Source organism: Tetrahymena thermophila, assembly GCF_000189635.1.
Source record: "Tetrahymena thermophila SB210 genomic scaffold scf_8254587, whole genome shotgun sequence".
Lineage (NCBI taxonomy): Eukaryota > Ciliophora > Oligohymenophorea > Hymenostomatida > Tetrahymenidae > Tetrahymena > Tetrahymena thermophila.
Genome location: NW_002476358.1, coordinates 1 through 24,571, shown reverse-complemented (window position 1 = coordinate 24,571; position 24,571 = coordinate 1). Strand labels below are relative to the sequence as shown.

General features: G+C 22.6%; 5 protein-coding genes across 5 annotated transcripts; 3 read left to right on the top strand and 2 right to left on the bottom strand. All coding sequences in view use genetic code 6, as the record gives it.

Annotated features, from left to right (window-relative positions):
- Window positions 1-463: 463 nt before the first annotated feature.
- TTHERM_00384680 (hypothetical protein) lies at window positions 464-1,844 on the top strand (the record flags this gene model as incomplete). The annotated part of the gene is made up of 5 exons (XM_001019269.2): window positions 464-731; window positions 789-987; window positions 1,084-1,150; window positions 1,289-1,612; window positions 1,671-1,844. Exons 1-5 carry the CDS (start codon window positions 515-517, stop codon window positions 1,842-1,844), a joined length of 981 nt encoding a protein of 326 aa, XP_001019269.2. The 5' UTR covers window positions 464-514.
- Window positions 1,845-2,581: 737 nt separating this feature from the next.
- TTHERM_00384670 (hypothetical protein) lies at window positions 2,582-6,025 on the bottom strand (the record flags this gene model as incomplete). Its single annotated transcript, XM_001019268.1, has 1 exon — window positions 2,582-6,025. The coding sequence occupies one exon, from the start codon at window positions 6,023-6,025 to the stop codon at window positions 2,582-2,584; it is 3,444 nt and encodes a 1,147-aa protein (XP_001019268.1).
- Window positions 6,026-7,379: 1,354 nt separating this feature from the next.
- On the top strand, window positions 7,380-9,838 carry TTHERM_000384663 (ABC transporter family protein; the record flags this gene model as incomplete). The annotated part of the gene is made up of 2 exons (XM_012798431.1): window positions 7,380-8,171; window positions 8,342-9,838. 2 exons carry the CDS (start codon window positions 7,380-7,382, stop codon window positions 9,836-9,838), a joined length of 2,289 nt encoding a protein of 762 aa, XP_012653885.1.
- A 656-nt stretch (window positions 9,839-10,494) lies between these two features.
- Window positions 10,495-12,950, top strand: TTHERM_00384660 (ABC transporter family protein; the record flags this gene model as incomplete). Its single annotated transcript, XM_001019267.2, has 3 exons — window positions 10,495-11,301; window positions 11,437-11,442; window positions 11,502-12,950. The coding sequence occupies 3 exons, from the start codon at window positions 10,495-10,497 to the stop codon at window positions 12,948-12,950; spliced, it is 2,262 nt and encodes a 753-aa protein (XP_001019267.2).
- A 307-nt stretch (window positions 12,951-13,257) lies between these two features.
- Window positions 13,258-22,048, bottom strand: TTHERM_00384650 (transmembrane protein, putative; the record flags this gene model as incomplete). Its single annotated transcript, XM_001019266.4, has 15 exons — window positions 13,258-14,322; window positions 14,374-14,634; window positions 14,704-15,021; window positions 15,088-16,079; window positions 16,129-16,723; window positions 16,785-17,297; window positions 17,350-17,758; window positions 17,813-17,948; window positions 18,069-18,181; window positions 18,247-19,022; window positions 19,082-19,396; window positions 19,467-20,068; window positions 20,126-20,348; window positions 20,405-21,384; window positions 21,529-22,048. The coding sequence occupies 15 exons, from the start codon at window positions 22,046-22,048 to the stop codon at window positions 13,258-13,260; spliced, it is 7,818 nt and encodes a 2,605-aa protein (XP_001019266.4).
- Between the last annotated feature and the right edge of the window lie 2,523 nt (window positions 22,049-24,571).

The following is a 24,571-nucleotide window of genomic DNA, read 5'->3' as shown; positions in this document are numbered from 1 at the left end:
TTTTTTTAATTAAAAGTATTATTTATAAATGATTAACAATAACTCTTTAGATTCATATTATTGAGAAAATAAATAAATAAAATTACTTTTAATAATTTAATTAATTAATCTATTTATTTTTTTCTATTTTATTATGTAAAATATTTTTTTTTATTGTTTTTTAACATGATAATTAATTAATTAATCGAACAAAAAAAGAATTTTATTGACAAATAGGACTTTTTAATATATTTAAATACTAATGGTAATAGAAAAATAAATAGATTCAAATTATTTAAAAAAAATATTTTTAAAAAATTTAATTAATCACTATTTTCAATAAAACATAAAAAAATATAAATAATTTTATATTAGCTTTTTAAAATAAAAATTAATTTTATTATTAAGCTGTTAGAATTCGTTACTTAATTTTAGAAGCTACTTTAGTCTTAAAATATTAATATTTATTTATTATCAAATAGTCTGCTAAATAAATTTATAATACACTAAAAAGTTATTTTAATACTAAAATAAAATGATTAAAAGAAAATACAGAAATTAAAATGGAGTAGATTACATTTAAGGAAAGTTGATAACGATGCCATAAACAAATACAACTAGTAGTAGCTCTCTTGTTATTAAAAAGGATGATAAATAGAGCTTTGCTAGGGTAATTAGAATGCAATCAGAAAAGAAATTAACTAATAATGATTCTTTCAGATCTGAAAGTAGATAAAAATTAATCAGAGATGGTAAACTATCAAAATTAATACTTGCCTATTGACTTTAATAAAGTTATTTAAAAATAGTATACACCCCAAGTTAGAAAGATAAGCTTAACTAATCAATAAGGAAACTTAACTCCTCTTAATCTCGTTAATCAGTCAATAATTCTTCACAAAAAAACGTTTTGTATGGAATGAATAAATCATAAACATAAAGAAAGTCCTCAGCAAAAGAGCAAGTTAGGATGATTTAAAATAATCTAGCTCCTCAAGATAAAGAATAGTAATTCTCAATGAAAAATTAAATGATTATAGCTAAAAATAATGAAAAATAAATAGGCGCTTCTCTAATATTAATATAATTTTTGTTAACAAATAGGGATAAATAGTTTAAAAGTCTTTCCAAGCTAGTCGATTATAATCTTTACAAAAATTAATCTTCAAATGTAATTGTTTCATTATAAATTAGAAATATAATTTTAGTAGCCAATAAAATTTACCTCAATTGACTATTAAAAAAACTAGAATTTTAATTTATCTTTAAAAAATAAATAACTGTTTTTTTAATAAATATAATTAAAAAGGCAAACAGATAGAGGATTTTTGACTAGAATAGATCTCAATTACAAGGAAGGTCAAGTATGCATGCTACCACAAATTAATCAATATTAAAGGTTTAGTAGTTATAAAATAATTAATCGAGTAAAACTACATATTAAAATTAAAAAAATTACCATAACTAAAATAAACCTTAGTTAATTGAAATTAATGGAAATTCATCTAGTATTCATTTGAAAAACTAATCTTTAGCTATTTAAACATCCAAGGCATTATCTAGTAATTCAGGCAATTTACCTTTACTCACATCAAAATCTAATACTCTTGGATCTCCCTCTTCTTAGCCGAAAGTAATTTTTATAAATTAATTTTTTTTTGCTTATTTTACAAAATATTAATATTTTTTAGACATTCAGATATGGAACAGAGTCCGTCTAAATAAAAGAAAATAAAATAATTAGATAAAAAGATTAACCTCGATATAATTATCCTAAAAAATATGAAAATAAAATTGCAAATTCACACTAATTACCATCAAATCTTTAACCTAAAAGCAGAGCTAATAATAATAAAATGTATTGAATAAATTACAATAAAATATTTATAAAGTTTATTATTTTATATTATTTATTTATTAAATTACTGAAATTAAAATAATTAATGTTCATTTATTACTTTTAGATTGTTCGTTTTAAAATATATATTTTAAATTGTACTTTTTGTTTTTAAAGATCTCAAAAAAAAAATAAATATAATAAATAACTAAATAAAAATATTATTTATTAATAAAGCTAAAGTATTTCAAAGTCTAATTTTTTTTTGTGAATTAAAATTAATTAAAAATTATTTTTCAACATTTTAAGATCAGTCTGAAAATTATCTTAAATACCTAATCTCCAATACTAATCAGATTACAAATTTATATCTATTAAAAAAATTAAATTTAAATTTAACATAAAACAACTTTTACTAATTTAATAAGATATAAATTTTAATTTTTTAATTATTATTTTAGGTAAATGGCTATTTTATAAATTATTTAAAAATGTTTTTTTGGTAATCGTTCATTAGAATTTTTAGAAGAATAAATTGATTTATATTAAATTAAAAGATAATATTTAACATATTAATAAAGCTAATAAACTCAAAATATAAATTTATTTTAATAATAATAATAATAAATAATTTGTCAAAAGTTATTATTTTGTTTAAAAATGTTTAGTATTTTTATATATGTATTTTTTTATTAAGACATTTATTATTTTGGTGTTAGTAAAGTTAGTTAGTTAGTTTTTCATCGCTTTGAATTAAGCTTCTTTTCATTTATTAAAGGTTTTGTTATTATATATAGCTTGAAGTGTTTTTTAAAAATGATCTCTTTTTTCTTACAAAAAGTTATTTGCACTTGTTGATTGAAATCCACTTTTAATTAACAAACTATTGTTACTTTAAGTATTTTTGAAATCTTAGGCTAATTATTTTTTTTCAATTTAGAATTAGCTTTATTATCTATTTGTTTTACTTATAATGCTTGGTATTTACTTTAACAAAAATTATTATGGATCGTTTTATTACTCTTTTATTTCTGCTAAATTATTGTTCGGCTCCAATATTCTCAATTCACTTCGTTAATTTATTTTTTGGTTACTATTATTGTTGTCTATCTAATTAACTACTAAATTAGAAGACTGCTTATTTAAGAGCATATCTTCTTTTATCATTCTTTTCTTTAAAGGAGATAATTATTCAACACTATTTAAGCTTTAATTTGCATTTTCTAGCTATGAAATATCATTTGTTTTAATTTTTGGAGTGTTAAAGTCATAACTAAAATTAAATTTTTAAATTGTATTTTTGAAGTAGCTTTTAGAGATATTATTTTTTAGCTATTTTTATTCGTTTATTTATCTTTCTCTGTTGCTTTATGTTTAATTAGTGTTGCTTATATTTGTAGTAGATATACTAAAATTTGAATTATCTTTATAGAGCCTGCTTTAATCAGTTTATAGAGGGATGTAGTAATTGTTTATTGTCTGTATTTTACTTTCTTTGTTTTGCAGATTACCTTGTGATAATTAATTTTCATTTTATTTAGCTTTAGGTTGCTCTTACGTAATTTAAGTTAAAGAATTTTAAATATTTTAGCTAAGATTATTATTATTATAAATCTTTTGAATAATCCTTTAAGTTTAATTTTTATTTAAAGACATTTATTACTTATTTTTATTTAAGAAGAAAAGGGGAGATTAATCTTAAGTTGAAATGTTAGCAGGAGGAGTAGTGTCAATGCTAACATTCAAAACTTTATTACTATTAAGTTATTGATATTATTTGCTATCTCTATGAATGTAACTATTATAATATTTACTAAAATCCTGCTATTAGTTGTTTTATTAATTTAAATTACTAGCATTTTACAGACCTTCTTAAACATTTTTTGTACTAACATCTTCTATTTATTTGCCAGAATTAGGTTAAAGTTATTAATTTTAGAAATTGTAATTTATAATTTAAGGCTTCAAGCTTTACTTTAACAAAAATTATTATGTTTAGATTAAGTTAGTAGGTTATCTTTGATTTTGAAAGGCTTTATCAGTTATAAATTCTTGCGATGATCTTTGTGTATTAAAAGTTTGTAATAATTAGTTTTTTAAATTCTACTTTCTATCTAAAAGCTAGCTACTTTACTACTGTTTAAAAAACTGATTTCCTTCCTGGTGTATTTGTTATTCTTTTTCTTACTGCTACTTCAAATTTTAAGTTTTATTAATCTATTGAGAATTTATAAATTTATCATATAAAGGTGATAATCCTTTTTCTTAAGCTTATTTCTTCAAAGGACTTTCAAAATTTTGACTTTTTTAAGATTCATTATAATTGATTTCCTCTTTTTAAAAGACCTTTGTTGCTTCAGCCTATTACTTAGTATTAGATGTAAATTGCTTAATCTAGACCTTATAGTTTATTGGAGACTTATTAGAAAGCCTTCCTGAGGATTTTCTCTAAGGAGAAACGCATAAATTTTCATTTAAATAGCTTTTAGATTAATTAAATTATCTGGATTTTTAATATTTGTTATTACTATCAATCTCTAAATTAATTAGTGGTGTTTACTACAATTCTTCCTAAGATTTAGATTTATTAAAGGAATTGCGTTAAGCAATACTTATTTATTTTTGAGTAACTTGTAATTATTCAATACCTCTTTCTTCTTTTAACGGTGCAAGTATCTCCTCATAAATTTAATTTTATCTATAATATTCTTACTATTTTTGCTGCAGTAATTTTTATTTTTGCTAATCAACTAATTTTTGCATAGTTTCAATTTTATGTTTTAAAGTGTTCAAAGGTAATCCATCTAAATAATCAACATGTGTTTAATTTTATATCTCTGGAAATTTTTGCTGAGTGTTACTCAACTTGTCTTCGTTAGAAACTTGCTATTCTGAATACTCTTTAAAAATTTTGTTAATCAAATTTTGATTTTGTTATGCAGCTAACTATTAAATAGGTAGAATATTATTTTACGAATATTAGATTGACTATTTCTAAATTAATTAGCTTTGATTTTTTATTGTTGTAGTATTGATTTATTTCTTATCTTTTTCATTATCAAATTCGCACTTCAAATCTAAATCATTTGAGCTATGGAATTTTGTTTTTTATGTATTATTCAATTAAAATTTATTTTAATTTTAAGGAAAAACTTGTGTAGGTTTTGACTCTGGAGAATTAAATACATCAACAGTACGCTTTTTAGTCTTAGACCTAACAAATTTGCCACCAAATATGGTTTTATTAGCTTCTAAATCATTTGCAGAAATCATATTTTATGAAACAGATTTCTACTTTTCTAACCTTTCTGGAGAATAATTGTATTTCTTCATTTGAGTTGCTCTATACTTTTAGTAATATTCTTTAAACCTATCAAATACTATGTTATTGTATCCGCTTTATGTGTAATCATTCATATCCTTAAAAGGGTTTATTTAGAGGAATTCTGAGAAAGTAATTACATTTTTTCGTTTACTAGGAGAGTTAGATGAGCTATTTAATTTGTCTGATTTATTGATACCCTAAAACTATTCTTACAAGCACCTCTCTTTGCTGTAAGAATTATAGAGCCTTTAAATGCTCTTGCATACAAGCTGGTTTGATAAATTTTATCTATTAGTTTTAAACTAACCACTTCTTGCTTTATATAAATTAAAAATATTAAAAGGATTTCCTTGTTTATCTCTCCAACTTTCAACGTCTACTCCACGTAAAATTAAGTCATCATCAGCATTCTACCAAACATTATGAATGAAACTATCTTAGCTACTTTCTAAATCATCAGTTTAGCTATTATTATAGTCTCTCTCCTACACAGAATCGCTTTCTAATTAATCTAACTCATCTATGTAAGAATTAGACTTTTTTTACATCTGCTAAATTTCAAAACAGGAGCCTTACTTAGATTAGTTAGCAATAGCTTAAGAAAATGTAGCTTAGTTGCTAATGCATTTTATATTATCATTTGAATAGTCTTTAGGTGTTATTGATTAATTCGCTATAGAGCTCTTACCTTCGAGGCTACTCTTAGAGCCCTAGTTATAAGACGATATACTAATTGTATTAGCAGTTTTTTAATTATTATAACTAAACAGAGTTGTTTTACCAGTTTCATCACCATTCAAAGTTATTTTTTGGATTGATATGTTATATTTACTTTAATTTTATAATTTCTCATGCTTTGTATTATCATTTATTATTTGATTCATTGTATATTATGATGTAATATTTTTTCAGACTAAAAATAAATAATCACTTGTACACTATCACTATACTATTATCTATATTTTTTAGATTTTATTTAAATCTAATTTTGGGTCAGAACACTCACTAATATAGTGTATTTTTTTAATTCTTTTTTTTCTTTTACACTTTTTAACTTTAAAGTATTTACTAATATCATTAATTTGTTTTTGATTTCAACCATCAAATCTTCTATTTTAATTGTAAGTATTATAAAAAAAGGTAATTCTAAAGCCAAACCTAAATGCAAGAAAATAAATTATTTTTGCAGGATTTCTAATCTATTTAACCATCAAATAAAATTATTTATACCTTTTAATTTATTTTAAGGTATAAATATATAGAGTTTTTGGTTTTAAGATTTTATTAAACCAAAAATAAATAAGTAAAAAATAAAAATAATTAGCTTTAAAATTGAGCTCATTTTTTATGATTTTTTAAAATTTAATGTTATTATTTTCATCTGTCTTTAATTTTCATTGAAATAGTAAAATAATTAATCATAATAAAATTTTAAAAAATCATAAAAATATTTTTTCTCAAATAATATAATTTGTAATTAAAAAAAATTTAAAACAGATTTTTATAAATTTGATTTTGTTCATATTTAAAGCAAATTTTAAATTATTTTCTCATTAATTATTAATTTACATTTAAAATATATTAATAAGCTATTTTAATATTAAAAAATTTTTTTTATTTTTATTTTAAATTTTATTTTTGATAAATTTTTTATTTTTTTTACAACTCAAATAATTAATCACCATAAATTACATATTTAGAGATAGAATTATTTTTTTATTTCTTAAATTTTGTATATTAATTTAATATATCAATCATTAAAAGTAAATTCTTTGATTTTTTTTGAAATTTGTTTACAATTAGTAAATAATATATTCTTAAACATTTCCTTTTTGAATAGATAAATAAACCAAAATCTTGTAACATATTTAAATTTTAGAAAAACCATAAAATTTTTAACATAAATCAAAATTATTTTTGTAATATTTATTTTTATATTTTTTTAGAAAATCATCAATTAGCTTTTAAAATCGAAATAATAAATTAAAAATTATATTATATTATATTATTTATTTATAGTTTACAGTAAATCTCAAATATTTTAAACATATCTATATTTAACTTACTAGAATTTAATTAAAGGCTAGAATGGTAAGATCTTAAATGTGTGTTGAAAATTAGAAAGATGATAATTTTTTTTTAAAAATAAAAAAAATTAGTTTACTTAAAAAGAAAGTAAAACAAATCAACTATTTATCAAATTAAGCGAATTAGAAAGAAGTATTAAACTTATTATAAATGAATAAATTCGATCTTTTTGGAAGTTAAATATAATTTAGATTTTAAGGTTAAAAATCATATACTACTTCATTAGGATTGTTTTTTACTGTTGCAATAGCATGTATCGTTATTCTAAGATTAGTTATTCTGCTCAACGAAATTTATACAAGAGTTAATCCAATTGTTTTATAGAAAGAAAGATAGGTCAATTCGCCTGAAAAATTTATAATGAATAATAAAACATTGCCTTTTGCCTTTGGAATGCAAGACGGAATTACTCAAAATCATTATATAGATCCTTCAATTTATAACATAGTTGCTTTCGAACTGACTAAATTTACAGACGGTAATTAGGTTTAATTTAAACGGACCAATGCAACTGTGTAACAATGTTCGTCAGATAATTTTTAAAACTAGGATACAAAAAGCGCATTTTTGAATATGCCTTACTAAAATTTATACTGTATTCATCCTGAGTTTTAAGAAGTAATTGAAGGTGATTATTCTGAGCCAGATTTTTAGTATTTTGTAATTTAAGTTTATCCTTGCACTGGTTAAGGTTGTGGTAATACAAAAACTCTTGGTAAAGGTTTTTTTGCTATTTACTTTTAGGATGTTATAATTAATCCAGATATCAAAGATGAGCCATTCAAATTTTACAATAGAGATTTATATTGGATTACTTCAACATCTTCTCCAAGAGAAATTACTATGTATTTCAGAAATAACTACATCGAAAGTGATTACGGATGGGTAACCTCAGATATTTAAACTGTAAGATATATTAGCTATAGTAATCAAGATGTTTCTGTAATTAATATTTTTTTATTACAATTTATTATAAGTCTTTAACTAAAAACAGAAAAATCATAAATTAGTCGAAAGAGTTTTTAATTTGAAATTAAATTAAAATACTTTTTAATATTTTTTTTGAATAAAAATTTATGAAAATTAATTTTATTACCTATTTTATTAAAAAGTTTACATAAGAAGTTGATTACTTTCTTTAGCTTGTATTAAGATTTGAAAAATAAAAAGAAAATGTTTACTAAAGAAAATATAAAAATCTCACAAACGTAATATCTGAAATAGGAGGATTTACTCAGTCAATGCTTGCTATTGGTTTTATTATATGCACAAAATTTTCCGATTTTATGCTGAATAAATCAATTATGAAAGAAGCTTTTAATATTAAAGAAACTACTAGCGTTGTTAACTAACTTAATCAAAAAACTCCAACACAAAAAAATATCTAACAAAATCCTAAAATATGTACTTAGTTTAAGTATTAAAATGACAGTCAAAAAAATGATAATTTAAAACGATAGAATAGTGTGATAGATGAGAGAGAAAAGATGAAAAATTTTTAAAATAAAATAAATAATATGGTTTTTTAAAATAGTCAAAAAAATACACCTTAGAATTCACAAACACCTTTTTTATTTTAGAAAAATGATAATCAGACAAATAAGCTAAAAAGCTTTGCTCTTTTAAGCTAAGTATTAAAGAGTAAATCAAGTATTATTGAAGGTTAATAAAAAATTTGGAATTCAAATAAAATTTAAAATAAGGAATTATTTCAAGAAAAAATGGATAAATCTTACTAAAAAAAGAAAAATAACGGAATAAATTAAATTGATAATGAAGAGTTTTTGAAAATTCTAAATTAGGAAAATAACAGTATGGAATTTAGTATTCTAGACTATATAAAATACTTCTTTTGGCCGTTTGGTGAGGTTAAAAGAAAGAAGGAAGTTATAGATTATAGTATTCAAAAGCTATATTATCATTTAGATGTAATCTACATTGTTAAGAAGCTTTTAGAAGTAGATAAATTGAAACAAATAATTATGGATAAAGATTAGATTTAGCTATTCGAGTATATTTCGAAGCCAACAGTTAATGAAGATAATATTTTTTAGACCTAAAATGTAGAAAATTAATAAAATTAATAGCCTGAAAAATATAATATTCTATATTAAGATCAAAGATCGGAAATATAAAAAATTTAAGATGCATATCAATCATATCAGAATATTATAAACAGTAATCACCTCTCAAATTTGGATTAAAAAATTCTTAATCATGTGGATCCACTGTTACTAAATTTGTTTAATTATTAAGAATAAGAAACTTCTAATTAAAATAAACAGATTGAAAATTATTAAGCAGAAACCATTAAATAAGACAAGATTAACTAGTAGTAAAAATTGAATGATGTCTAAAAATAATTCAGCTAAAATAATACTTTTTCATAGTAGAATAACAGCAGCAAATTTAATATTTAAATTAATAGTCCGAGCTCTTTAAGTAATAGTAATTTCTTTGAGGAAATAAACGAAGATGAATAAATTCCTATTGAGGTAAGTAGTATTAATAACAATTATAAAAATAATTATAATATAAAATAATATGAAATGGCAATTTGTTAGAGTAGATTTAATATTAAATAGAATTCAGTAGAGAAGTAAGCTTGAATAAAATTATTTTTATGTAATTTTGTAAAATAATTAACATAAATCAAATGTTTAATCAATTAGTAATATCACTTAAAATTTTATTATGTTTTAATTATTTCAAAAATTTTATTTCTAGAATTAAAATGTTTATAATTTACTAATTTTTATTTTTAAAAGTAAACTTCTCACTTTTAAATAAACAAAAATGAACTAAAAATGTTTTTTTTAACTACCTTCAATTGAAACCATAAAACGAAATGATGATTGAAATCTATTTTGTAAATATATATTTTTCATTATTTACCCCCTTTTTTTAAATGACAAAATATCTTTAAAATAAAATATATGGCAAATTAATATAGCCTAAAAGATAACAAGAAAATTTGGATTTAAAAATATAAAATGCAAATTTCATGAACAAAAATAATTGAATTATTTTAATTAAAAATACTTGTCCTGTTTGGAATATTTTTTGATAAACTATATAAGTTAGAGTGAAAAAACAACTATTGCATTTTTTTGATTAGTAATAATTTTTAATTCATTTTTGTAAATAATTAATTAATTTCTTTGTTTGTTTGTTTATTTGTTTGCCTGCCTTCTTTTTATCTCAAAAAAAATTTTGAAAGAAAAAAAACTAATTAAATAAGAGTAAACACTATCGATATATAAAAATGAAGAAGTTTGATATATTTGGAAGTTAAATACAGTTTAGATTTTAAGGTCAAAAGTCATATACTACTTCTCTAGGATTCTTTTTTACAATAGCAATAGTATGTGTTGTGGTTCTTAGATTCGCAATTCTATTCAACGAAGTATATACAAGAGTTAATCCTACTGTGTTATAAAAAGAGAGATAAGTAGATTCTCCTGAAAAATTTATAATGAATAACTATACACTGCCTTTTGCTTTTGGTATGTAAGACGGAGTTACTTAAAATCATTATATAGATCCTTCCATTTACAAAGTAGTGGCTTACTAAGTAACGAAATATACAACTTATGGAGAATCTGGTTAACCTTAAGTTGAACTTAGGTAGACTAACGTAACTGTATAAGCATGCTCATAAGATAACTTCTAAAATCCTAACACTAAAAATAATTTTTTAAATTTGCCATACCTAAATTTATATTGCATTCATCCTGAATAATAAGAGGTAATGGAAGGTGATTATTCCTAGCAAGAATTTTAGCATTTTATGATTTAAATTTATCCATGCAGTGGCTAAGGATGCAGGAATACATCAACTCTAGGAAAAGGTTTTTTTGCGATTTATTTTTAGGATGTTATAGTAAGTCCAGATATAAAAGATGAGCCTTTCAAATTCTATAATAGAGATTTATTTTGGATAACGTCAACATCTTCACCAAGAGAGATAACTATGTATTTCAGAAACAACTATATAGAAAGTGATTATGGATGGGTAACATCAGACATTTAAACTGCTAGGCAAATAAGCTACAGTAACCAAGATGTTTCAGTATTTATTTACATTTTATAGAACAATTTTTTAATTTTATCCTCACATAAAACTAGATAAAATTAGAGATTAATTGATAGCAAGATAAATATAGCTATCCTTTTTTAAATAGCAAATAATTTTTTTTAGATATAGTTCGAAGTAGATTAATACTTCTATATATATATCGAAATATAATTATTTCTTTTTTTAACAAAAAGTTTACATCAGATGTTGATTACTTTGTTTAACTTGTTTTAAGATTCGAAAAACAAAAAGAAAATGTTTACTAAAGAAAATACAAAAACCTGACAAATATAATATCTGAAATAGGAGGGTTTACTTAATCAATGTTAGCTATTGGTTTTATTATATGTACATCATTTTCTGATTTTATGCTGAGTAAATCAATAATTAATGATTAATTTTATTTTAAGAAATCAAAAGATAATCAAAATAATATTGATAAAGATAATTAATAAAATACCATTCAAATGCATATAAATAATTAAGAATAAATTAAAAAATCGAATAGTAACACTGATAATTTTAAATTTAAATGCAAAGAAGACCAAATTGATTCCAAAAAAACAGAAAAAAATATAGTAAATATAAATGATAAAAGTGAAATAAAATACGATATTAGCACAACTAATTTCTAAAACCAAGAAAGTATTAGACAACTGCGAAAATAAGATAAATAAGTGAATCGTTTTAATGAGTAAAAAAGTTTTGTAACTTTGAGTTCAATTATTAAGAAAAAATCAAATAATTTTGGAGGAGAGAATAATGCATAAAATGAAACAATATCATAACTAAGTTAAAAGAATTCCATTAAAAAAACTTTAAAATCATAAAATTAAGCAAGTTAAGATAAAATTGAAATAAGCAATTAATAATTTAAAAAGCTTCTATATGATGAAACTAATAGTATGGAATTTACCTTTGTTGATTATTTAAAATATTTCTTTTGGCCCTTTGGAAATATTAAAAGAAAGAAGGAAATAATAGATTACAGTATTTAGAAACTGTATTATCACTTGGATGTAATTTAATTAGTTAAAAAACTTTTAGAAGTTGATAAACTAAAATAATTAATTATGGATAAAGATTAGATATAGCTTTTCGAATATATATCAAAACCAGTCATATACGAAGATTAAGTCTTTGAAAATCAAATTAATTAATAAAACGAATAGTAAGAAAAATTTAACATTTTGTATTAAGACTAAAGGTCAGAAATATAAAAAGTTTAAGATGCATATCAATCATACTAAAATATAACAAGTAGAAATGGCTAATCGGTTTTAGATAAAAAAATATTAAATTATTTGGATCCTTAACTTTTAAATTTATTTAAATACCAGTAGGAGGAAGAATTTATTATTTAAAATCGCCAAATATAAAACCATTAAATTAGGAATGCTAGTTAGTAGCATAACCTAAATTTTTATTCAAAATAAATTAGTGAAAACAACTTGTCTGTGTACTAAAACTAGCAAAATAGTAATAACGTTTTATAGAATATAAATCCGATGTTAGAAGAATAAAGTAATTTTTCTGAAAATTTGAATTTAGAAGAATTAAATTCAATAGAATTAGCAAATAGAAACAATATTAATAAACATAAGATAACTACACCAAAAAAGTTAATAACATTTTAACAATGATATTAGATAATTTTAATATAAAAAACAATAATTTTATTATAATGTATTTGTATTTTTATAAAATAAAATTTAAATTTTTAATTATAAATTTCAAAAAAGAAAATTTGTATTCAATTCAAAATAAATTTATATAGCTTATTCAAAAAGTGCCAAAGTAAATCCTAATTATTTTATTCGTAAAATTCAATTGAGAAACAAGAAAACACAAATAATAATTTTTTGATTTGTGGTGAATATTTCTTTTTACCAAAATAAAAAAAAAATTAAAAAGCTTATTTTATATATATTTTTAATTATAAAAAGGAAATCAAAAGTTTGATTCAAAATTTAAATTTTCTGGCTCAAAATCTTCTTCAAAGTCCATTCCATCTTCACCATTTTGATTAAATACATAAGGTTCTATATTCTAAACTCTCTCACCAAAATAAATTTCAGACACTCTATTTGGAGATTTCATTTATTTTATTGAATCTTGTTTAAAATTAGGATCTTAAGAAATTTCTCTCTAAATTTTTTTCTTTTTATTTTTCAATATATTTTTTCTAGAGGCTTAACTAGTTTTTGAATTAGCTTCTATTCTTTGAAGATATATTTATTCTAAGCTTTTAAGTTTTTAAAGATCAGTAGCTGGAACTTTATAAGTTATATTCTGACTAGAAGGTGAATAATTACCTTTAGATCTACTGCTCATATTTCCTCTATACATTTATGTTTAACTCATTTGAGGATCTTAGTTATTAAAGCTTAAATTAAAATTTCTCTAATATTATGCTTAAGGCGTGGTAGCCGAGTTGAATGTTTTGTTGAAATTATCAAGATTTTCAACCAACATTTAATCTACTTTATTACTATTCATATTAGGGTTAGGCAATATAGAATTACTATTTTCGTTTTTATTCTCATTAGTTAAATTTTAATTATTTAATTTTCCTTATTGATGAGGCTACCTGTTTTGTTTTATATTAATAGAGACAGAGTTTGCATCTTAAAAGAGAGAACCATTAACAATTCTACCCTATTTTTACTCATTTTATGGCATTTTAAATTCATTTTGAAAATTTTAGGCACTTAAGATATTTAAAGAAGTATTTCGATTGCTTTGCTGTAATGCATGTAATCCTTATTCATTTTATGTTATACTAGAAATAATTTTAGTATTTTCTATATCTTCGCTTTGATTGCTTGTAATATTTCTATTCAGATATCTAAGGCTTTATTAGTTTAACTGTACCTATGATGCTAGTTAAGGACCTCGTAAATTAAAATCTTCTTCGTACCTTTAATTAAGAATATTAAAGTCCGAGGGACTAATTTCATTAAAATTGGCATCAGCTTCGCTTACTGAGTGCAAACTTTCATCAGAATCATAGATCTATGAAAATAAATAAACTTGTTAGATAGAAATATATAAAATAATATTTACATTATTTTTCTATTGAGCTTGTTCATTTATATTATTTAAATTTTAATTAAATTTTTCATCACTATCAGAAATACCTAATAAATTGTTCTTTTATGGAGCTTATTTTTTCAAAGTATTCCCATCCAAGTTATAGTGAGAAGTAATTATTTTCTATTTTTTCTCAATTTCATTAAGGTTTTTATCCTGTTTAGACAAATCTTCATCAAGATCCTCTACTATTGGCATTATTCTCTCAACCTTATTTTCTTCAGCATTTTAAATCTTTGAAATAAATAAACAAAAAAAGGATTAATTTACTTTAAATAAACATTATTTTTTTAATTATTTTACATCATTTGCTTACTTAGACTTTGATTCAGTTGTTTTTTAATTCTAATTTGCTCCATTAAAATCTGAAATACCATTCTGATTTGCTTTTTAGATTTCTTAGTTGTTATTCTTTTCTAGCTAGCTTTAAATAGGAGTAATCATTTTACTGTTTTTACCCTATTTATTCTTTTTTGATAAATTTTCATCAAAGGCATCTCTTTATTAATTCATTTTTATATTTTTATTTTTTTCTTTATTTAATTTTGAGCTATTTTAGTTTTTTTCATTTTAACTGTTCAGAGGATTATTAAAATAAAATAAATTTTCATTTCCATCAGCCTTTTTTTATTATCAAAATAGTAAAAAGAATGTTTTGAAGAAAAATTAAATAATTTATTTATTTACCTTTTTATTACTAGGATTGATAACATTTTTACTTAAATTAAACTTATTTTCTTCCTCTTTAACGATAGAATTTCTATCAGTTAAATTATGTTCCTTATCATTTATATTTTTATCTTAATTATTTATACTATCTTACTTATTTCCCATTTCATTAATTTTATTAATTTCTTGACAAATATTACTTTCATTCTCATTTTTAATAATATTTAGATTTCTTTTACTTATATTGCTTTATTTATCAATATTGTTCTCATTTTAATTACTCTTTTACTTTTCATTTTTAATTTTTTCATTTTCAGTAATACCAGTCTCTGTTACTACTCCTTTAGCTTGAGAAATTTCAGGAATTTAAGAATTATCTTCTTTAAGATTATCAATATTTGATTATAAGTGAACCTGTTTTTAACTTATTTCCACTTTATGGTTAAGATTTTTTTATAAATTTACTTACTTTGTTATATTTTCATTTTTATCAACATCAACTTTAGTATCCTTTGATGTTGCTGCTCCACAAATCATTGAAGAAACTGCAATCATAGCAGTTTTTTCTTATAATTTTTCAACATTTTATTACTTAGAAAATTATTTCTAATTTTCTTGCTCTTCATAATAAATTTCATCTTCTTACAAGTGAACTCCAGTACTTCCTTTATTAATCTTTTATCCTTATTGTTATTATGGGTTTTAGTATATTTTATCAGCTTAATTATACTATGAAGTGATTTCTTCGTTACAATTGTTTTTATTAAAAGAATTAGTTTAATTATTTCTCAATCCAGTTGAATTATTTAAATGATTATTTCTTTAATTCTCTAAATCTTACTAATCATCAAGTGAAATAAATTTATTTCTGGCAAAACCATTTGGATTTACTAAACCTTACCTACTATTTTAGACCCCAACCATTTTTTTCATAGATTAATTCTAAATATCTTCTTCATAAAAATCTTCATCTTCATCTTCTAAAGAATTTTCTTGGATAGGTGGAAAATCTAAATTAAAAATTTGTATTTTAATTGTTTTTTTAAATTATTAATTTACTTTTATTATCGAATACAGGAGCAATGTGTCTTTTTTCAAATTATCTCTTTTTTCCTGGTTTAGATGACTCAGAAATTTCATCTTGAATGAGGTAAGGAGCTCCATAATTTGAATTGTTTATAACATTTCTATCTAAAGCAGCATTTGTTGAAATATCATTTGGATCCATTATCTAACTTTAAGGCTGCTACAATTATTCTACTTTAGTTACTTTATTTTCCTTACCAAAGTCTATCAAGCTTGAGTTAGACTCAGAATTTTTTAGATGCCCATAAACAGATCTCTACTTAGCCCTTTCCATGTAAGATTAGTCAAAGGGAAAAAATCTTTGAGTAAAGTAGCTCATTTAATCAAATTTTAAATTATAATTTTCATCAAAGAATGCTTCGTTTTTTAAGGCTTCCCAAATCATGAAAATAATCATAAAAATTGTCACTAAAAGTGTATCTAAACTTAAAATGTAAATTTAAGTAGAGTTTTAATGCCTATAACTAAATACCGAAGCACTAAAAATAATCAAGAAACTATTAAATATAATACTAAAAATAGACATTTTGTTGAAAGGAGTAAGCAGATCAATATCTTTAAGCTTGGCCTAAATTCAAATAAATAATTTATTTTAGCGTTTTTTGTTTTGGGAATAAAATAAAATTTACCTTGAAGAAAATTTAGTTAAAATACTTACAGAATATAATCTTTTATATTTTGAAGGAAATAACGCAAGAGAAAAAAATAGAAACATTTTTGCATATTCTATTCTTATGCTATAGTTACCATTCCATAAATGAAGGATCTGGAGATATATTTTTTTTGTAAAGCATGAAATAGACAAAGTTAATCAGATAAATTAGTACAAATCCTATTACAGCAGTAATTGTAGTTATTGAGGTAGCTCCATCATTAGAAAAGCTAATCCCTATCAGAATTATCCAAGAAATCCATTCAAATAGTGCACAAAATCCTACAATACAACCTGGTACGAATGTTTGTGGTTTTTCATATTTAGAGAAATATACAGATATACAGAATGCTATGCAAGATAAAAGCATAGGAAAGGGAACAATCTTAGTGTTATTATCAGAAATAGCAGTAGGTATGATTGCCTCTTTACAGCCACCTGCTCCATCTGGTACAGGAACATTACTAGGACAACTAGCATAGCAAATACCCTTACATGATTAAAATTAAATAATAAAATATTATTTATAGAATTAAATTTACTTAATAGATAACAGCTTGAGATGCACATGTATTGCATAGTGCTTTAAAAGAGCATGAAATACAATAAGTCATACAAGGTTAAACTGTCCATGTTGTATTATCTCCATAATAACCTTCAGGAATTTAAGATTATGTAACACAAGTTTAGTTATACAAATAAGTATAGTCATAACATGATGTGCAAGTTGTGCTTAGAGTATCACAAGTTTTACATTTAGGGTCACAAACTCCACAAACATATACTCCATTTTAAATAAGCTTTGAATATCCTTAAGGACAACTTTAAACACAAGTGGTTTAAAATTAAATGTATCCTACAGAACACGAGGTACAATTTAAGGCAGAAGTACAAGTATTGCATCCAGTAGGACAAGGCATACATTATCTCCCTCCATTTCCTACATAATATCTAATTTTTTAATGAAATTGGTGGTTAATAAAAATTATAAATATTAAGTATTACTAACTGTCACATTAAGTTACACACTGAGTATTCTACAAGTACAGTGTAATATCACAAGATGTGCACACATTAGCAGAAGTACAAGTTAAGCAATTTCCTACAGACGAACATAGTTAGCACTGATTATTTGATGATTCTAAAATTATAAAATATTGTTTGGAAATTTTTAAATAAGAAATATATTTTAACTTGATTAAATAATACTAAAAATATAAATTAAATTTAAACGATAATTAATATTTTATTTTTATTTTACTGAAATATTTAGCAGGACATGTTGTGTTACAAGTATTAGTAGTTGTGTCTAAATAAAGGTTACCTGAGCAGGAGGTGCAATTAGTAGATGAATTTATACATGTAGCACATGATCTAATAAATTATAAAGAATTTTTTTATTTATTAATTAATTAAATAAGAAATATTTGTAAATTTACAAATCACATTATAAACAAACTGCTTATCCAGCTTATGATGTTTGATAAGATTGCTACGGGCAAGATGCTACACAACTTTAAAATGAAGTTGCTTGATTCAAAATTGTTTCTTAAACATAAACTGTTGAGGATTAATAAGTTATGCTATTTGTTGAATAGCAGCTTTAACATATTGATTAGTTACTATTCTAGCAAGTTTTACAAAAGGAGGATATATTGCATTAATTTGTATAAACAAGGTTACTGGAAGTATATGACTTAATTGCATAAGAATTTCCACCTACTATTTCGTTGAGAGTTATAACGAATGGAGTAGTTGATTATTAAATTAATTAGGTAGGATTGTTTACAGCTTAAATCGTTATAGTAGAGGAGTCTTAATTAGGGTAGCAAGATAAATTTAATTGAGATGCTGTAGAAGTTCCTGGGCATGCAGATAAATTTACGCTAACAGTAGAAGGTACGATAAATGCCACTAAATTAGTTGTAGTTATAATCATATTTCCTAATGCAGGAAAAGGAGACACATTATTGATAGAGAATTGATATTAGCTTTAAATACCAAGAATATAGTTTTAAATTGATAATGTTACTGCTGAAAGACTTAATATTTGTGTATTGGAAATAGTTGAAGTTGACTCATTTCCTACCTAGTTCTAAGAATATCCAATATCTCCTTTAATTATAAATGGAGCTAAACTCATATAATTTAAAACATTTTGAATGGTAAACTGGTAGCTTGCTGCTGGAGAAATCATACTATTTAAGGTGATTGTCTTTCCGATTTATAAAACAAAATATTATTTATTGCATATAGAATTAAATATTGATATACTAATTAGTTAGTTGATGGTGAGTTAGGAGTACAACTTATGATAAGCGAGTTTGTTACAGCTGAGCAAGTAGTTGATCCTGTTGTCAGAAAATTATGAGTAGTAGTTGGAGCAATAAAAGTTAAAATCATAGTAGAAGGGTTTTAAAGCAGCACATTTGGAGTAAAAGAAACTGAATAAACAGCATTTGCCAAATTTTATGGACTACTTGAAGATACGATGAATGAAGAGAAACCTGTTGGAGTGATAGAGTCAGCGCTACCATAATTAATATTGCTCTACAAATAAATAGTGGGAGTAGCCTTCTAAGCAACAATCTAATAATTAAAATTTTAGTTATTATATATAAAGGATTATAATATTATTTAAAAGTTAATTTTTGATTACAGTAAAAGTATAATCTAAGTTAGAAACTGGTGGATTCCTTATTGTAAACTAAATTATAATAGAGGTGCTTGCTGGGATATTTTAAGAAACAGACAATACCAGTGGGACTTAATTATTTGAAGAAGTAGCACTTAAACTAGATGAAGGTGTTGTAATTGAAATACTATTTATTTCAGAAATATAGCTTGGGAAGTTTACAAGAATTTAATCTCCAGCCAACATAGTTACTGGAGAAGCAAGTGTAAGTGTATATGGTGAAAATGTGTAAACCAACTTTGTTCCAATACCATTATTAACTAAATTTGCTGTTGAAAAAGGAGCAGGCTGAGTGTAAAATCCAAAATTAGTTTAAGAAGGATCATTAGCGTCTGAAACAGATCCGTTTCTCAGAAAAGTAGAGGCTTGAAAGTTTCCTGAATACTGTATTTATGTAGGGTTGATGACCTAATTAAAAGTAAAAACAAAGCCAGTTGCTTATAATGTTCCTCCATATGAATAAGATAAAGTGATAATAACAGGAGAACCTGTGTAAGTACAGGAAGTTACAGTAATAGAAACAAGTGATTAATCAGGAAGAAGTAGCTTGGCAGTGCAGGAAAAAGCTTGTTAAATTATAATATTATTTATTTATTAATTTAATAAAATAAAAAGTAATATACTTCCAGATGGGTTTATTGATAAAGTTGGTGGAAGGGTAAGCTAAATTTTTCCTACGGAAGAAACAAATGTATATTTGCTAATTATTTTAACTATATGTGTTGCTTATGTAGCACCTACTTGCAAGTCACTAGGGTTTGCAGTTATCACTTGAGCAGAGCTAAAAAAATTTTTGTTTATTTACAATTGAGTGTTACCACATGAAGCATTCAAGATACTTGCAGACTATAAATTTATTTTTTTTAAATGTTAGTTTTGTATATGTTGATTAAATATTTTACTGATGTGTCCCTTTAATATGCTTAACTATACGATTATGCAGGCAAAAAAGGTTGAACATAGAATTATGCAGACATTAAAAGTCCATCTATGTCGTAAGGAAGTTAAAAGTTAGGTATTGTTACTGATAAATACTATGTATATGGGTTAGCCATGCAAATAAAAGGATAACTGAGATATGTGTAAGCTCCAGTTAAGTATTGAGGAAATAGTATTATTTAGTTATTGATACTTACTGATGAGGTTATTGTTAGTCCAACATCAGTAGTTGAAGGAGATGAATTTATTATTTACATAGTTATGCCAGTAATTGGTGATTGATTTGGCGGAATATTAGATAACGTAAACTATACAGAGGAGTATATATCTTGAAAAAATACTGGATAAATTATGATTTTTACAAACATTGTTTATCCAGATAAGCAAGCTGAATTAGTATAAGTTCCAGAGCTTGTAGAAGAGCACAATATTTAAGCTGCTCCATTGTTATTACAATTTGAAAATTGTGTGGGTTAGGCATTAATATTAGTACTTGTAAAACTTGTTTGAAATGCTGTAAGTGGTGTTGAAGAAGCAGTGTAATAGTTAAAAGAGGCTTAAACTTACAAGAATTAGCCTTCAAGCACAATATTTGCACTGGTAAAAGGATTGGTCATTTAAAAAGTTAAATCAACAGCTTAACCCCCAAGGCTAATCTATTAGAAACTTAATGTTACACTATACAAACTAGTTGCAATATTTGTAGTGACTGACGCTGATAAATTTTATAACAACGTAGATGAGAAACTTGTAGATACTGGTGTTGAAGTTTATTAACAACCTGAAGGTAGAGCAGTATCAGGATACCAATACATAGGAAGAAGTAAAACGATTTAATTTATTTAAGCAGCGAGAAGAGGTGTTGTGATTAACAAAGTATATTATCCAAGTTAAGATATAACCTATGAAGGAGTAGCTGAGAGACTAAAATTAATACTTGAATCTATTTATTAATAAATAAATCTTGTTAGTTTTAAGAATTTAAAAAAATTAAAAATACGAATTTTCATCAATTTCATTTCTTGATTTAGATTTAAATTGTTAATAAATTAAGATTTTATTTAAGTATAATTAAAAATTTATTTACCTGTAATTTAGTCAGGCAATACATCTAGTTGTGCTGCACTTCCAAATTGATTAGATATTCCGTTTCTTTAAGTATCATAATATGCATTTATGTTAATTGTTCCTCCATATTCAAAAGTACCAATTAATTGGACATTCATCCATTTCGGGTTATAAGAAACGCCATTGCATTATATCTAGCTTGAAGCACTCAGTAAGGTGAATGGGTATTAAATTGAAATTTTATTTTAAGCAAGCGTAGCTGTAGAAATAATTGCGCTATTTGTAGACTAACATACGCCTTGAGAACCAATTGCACCAAATCCTACTGATTAAATACTAGTAAAACTTAATCCAAGCGTATTATCAAACACAAATGTCATATAAGGAGTACTTGGTGGAATGCTTATTGTTAATGGTAAACTAAAAAATAAGGAAACTCCACCAGCTCCTGGATTTCTTTGAACTGGTTAACAGAAGGTTATTTTGATTATTAAAGTGATAAAAGCAAACACTATGATTGCAAATTTGTTTAAAATCATATTTCTTTTATTATCTAATGACAAATACAACATGTTGAATGTAAACTTTTTTATTATTTAAATTTTTTTCTTTTTAAATAAATATTTCATATATTTTTTTGAAAAAAAATTTTAGATAGCTTTTTTGATAGAGCTAACATTTTGATTTATTATTTATGGTAATATTTACCACTAAATATATAAAGGGGAGCAATCAAAAAATGCATTTTTTAGGGCAAACCAATAATACAATATTTTAAAAAATAGAATAAATTGGCTTATTAAATAAATAAATGCTTATCCAATCCCCACTTCTATTTCGATTATAACTTATATCTCATAAAATTAAGTTAAAAAAAATGATCTAATTCATTTAAATTTAATTTTTGAAATAAATATAAGAAGGTATGCATTAGAAAATTTTTCTTTCCTTATATAAAACTAATTAAAATCTTTAAAAATTCAGGTGAAAATTAATAATTAATTTGAGAGATAAATATTCCTTACCTGAAATATTTAATAATACTATTTTCACCTCAATTTATATATATTAGTTAATATAGACAATTTAATTAATACTTTATAAAAGAAAAAAACATTAAAATTTAATAATTATAAAATATTTAGCTAACATTTTTTCATTCACGACCTTTTAAATAAGAGGATGATCATAAAGTAAGAATAAGTAAATCTTAAAATTTTACTCATTCATGAAAATTAATAGTGAAAATATTTAGTCTTTTAATGAATTTCAATAATACTAAATATTTTAAAATAGTAATTAAGTGAAACTAATATTTAATTCCTGATCTTTGATATTTTAGTATATGAATAGAGTTCACTTTTTTGCTTTTAAAAAAAAACTTAAGGATAATAAAATCTTATAAATTAAATTTCAAATTATTTTAGTCTTTTTTCTTGCTATCTTAATTTAAGTTAACATCATAAGGCTTTTATTTATTCAATAGCACTTAAATAATTTTATTTCTTATAAAAATATATTTTAGATTTATGTTAGACATTTTATAAATTTTATTTTCTTCTTTCAAAAAATAAATAAAATTAATTTAATAATAATATAGAATAATAATTTATATTTATTATTATATAAAAATAAATAAATAATTAGCTTGATACTTTAAAAAAATATTTTTAATTTTAAGTAAAAACCAATTCACATATATTGAAGATAAAAAAGAATTATTAAAAAAATTAAAGAAATTGTTAGATATAAAATATTATTAATATTCTTAGAATATTTATATCTTCTTTTTATGAGAAAGTAATTTAGAATTTATATCTTTAAAGAGTTTTTTCCATTAAATAATTATTATAAATTAAGATTTGATATGTTAGTCTAATAAGATATTATTATTAACAATTACCCCAATATCTAAAAAGCTTAAAATAAAGTAAATTTAAATTTTATAATTTTTAATTTATTACTCATTAGATGCTTACTTCGGAATTTGCGCTTTTATTATTTCGCTTTTATTACTTTTGATTCAAGTATTTGATAATTAATTTATAGTATAATTAATTTAAGTTGATTGTTACTCATCGTAGATTCATATTGTTACATTAATTATTTATTATTATTTTTAAAATTGGATAGTTAGGGAGTTTTTAAAATGCAAAAGTTTGAAACAAAGCAAATAACTATTTAAATTTTTAATAATGATATTATTAATAAATTAAAATAAGGCTAAATAATAAATGAAATTTAATCAAAAATAAATCTTTTTACACAAAATAAAATATAGAAATATTTTTCTTTTACTAAAATTTGCAAACAAAGATATAATAAATATATAAAAATTAAATTATCTGATAAAAATAATATATTTTCTAATAAATTTTATCTAAGTTTTTATTTTATTTAAAATAATAATTTATTACAAATAATAAATATAATTAGTTTACATTTCTTTTAGTGTCTTAGTGTCAAAATTAAGTTTATCAAAAATTCATAGATTGATTATAAAATTAATTATTAAGTTTTTTTTAATTAATAAAAGCGTCATGCAAGATTTTAGTTCTAAAATTTTTTTTTAAAACAATTTTTCAATTTAGACTTTTAAAAATAAATTTTTATCAATTTACACTATTTTTAGGGTTACTTTGATTGAACTTATCAGATTAAATAGGCTTACAATTGGAAATATAAAACTAATATCAATTAAAATTCTTAGAAATATAGTTCAGTTGAAATTTTTATTAATCACTATTTTAGATAAACATTTCACTAAATTGCGTATTTAAATTTCAGACTGTAAATTAAACATAATAATCTCAATTTTTATAAATTGTAAACTAAAATTTTATAAAATTTATAAATGTTATTAATTCACGTTATCAAAAAATATTATGAATATGTATGGTAAATTATCTGATTTTCAAAAATAATTATAAAAAAATAACTAATTAGGATAAATAACAATTAATGCTATATATATATATATCTCAATATACTAATATATTTATAGCATATTAGTAAATTGTATACTGTATTCATAAGATATTTAATATGCTATTAATATATAT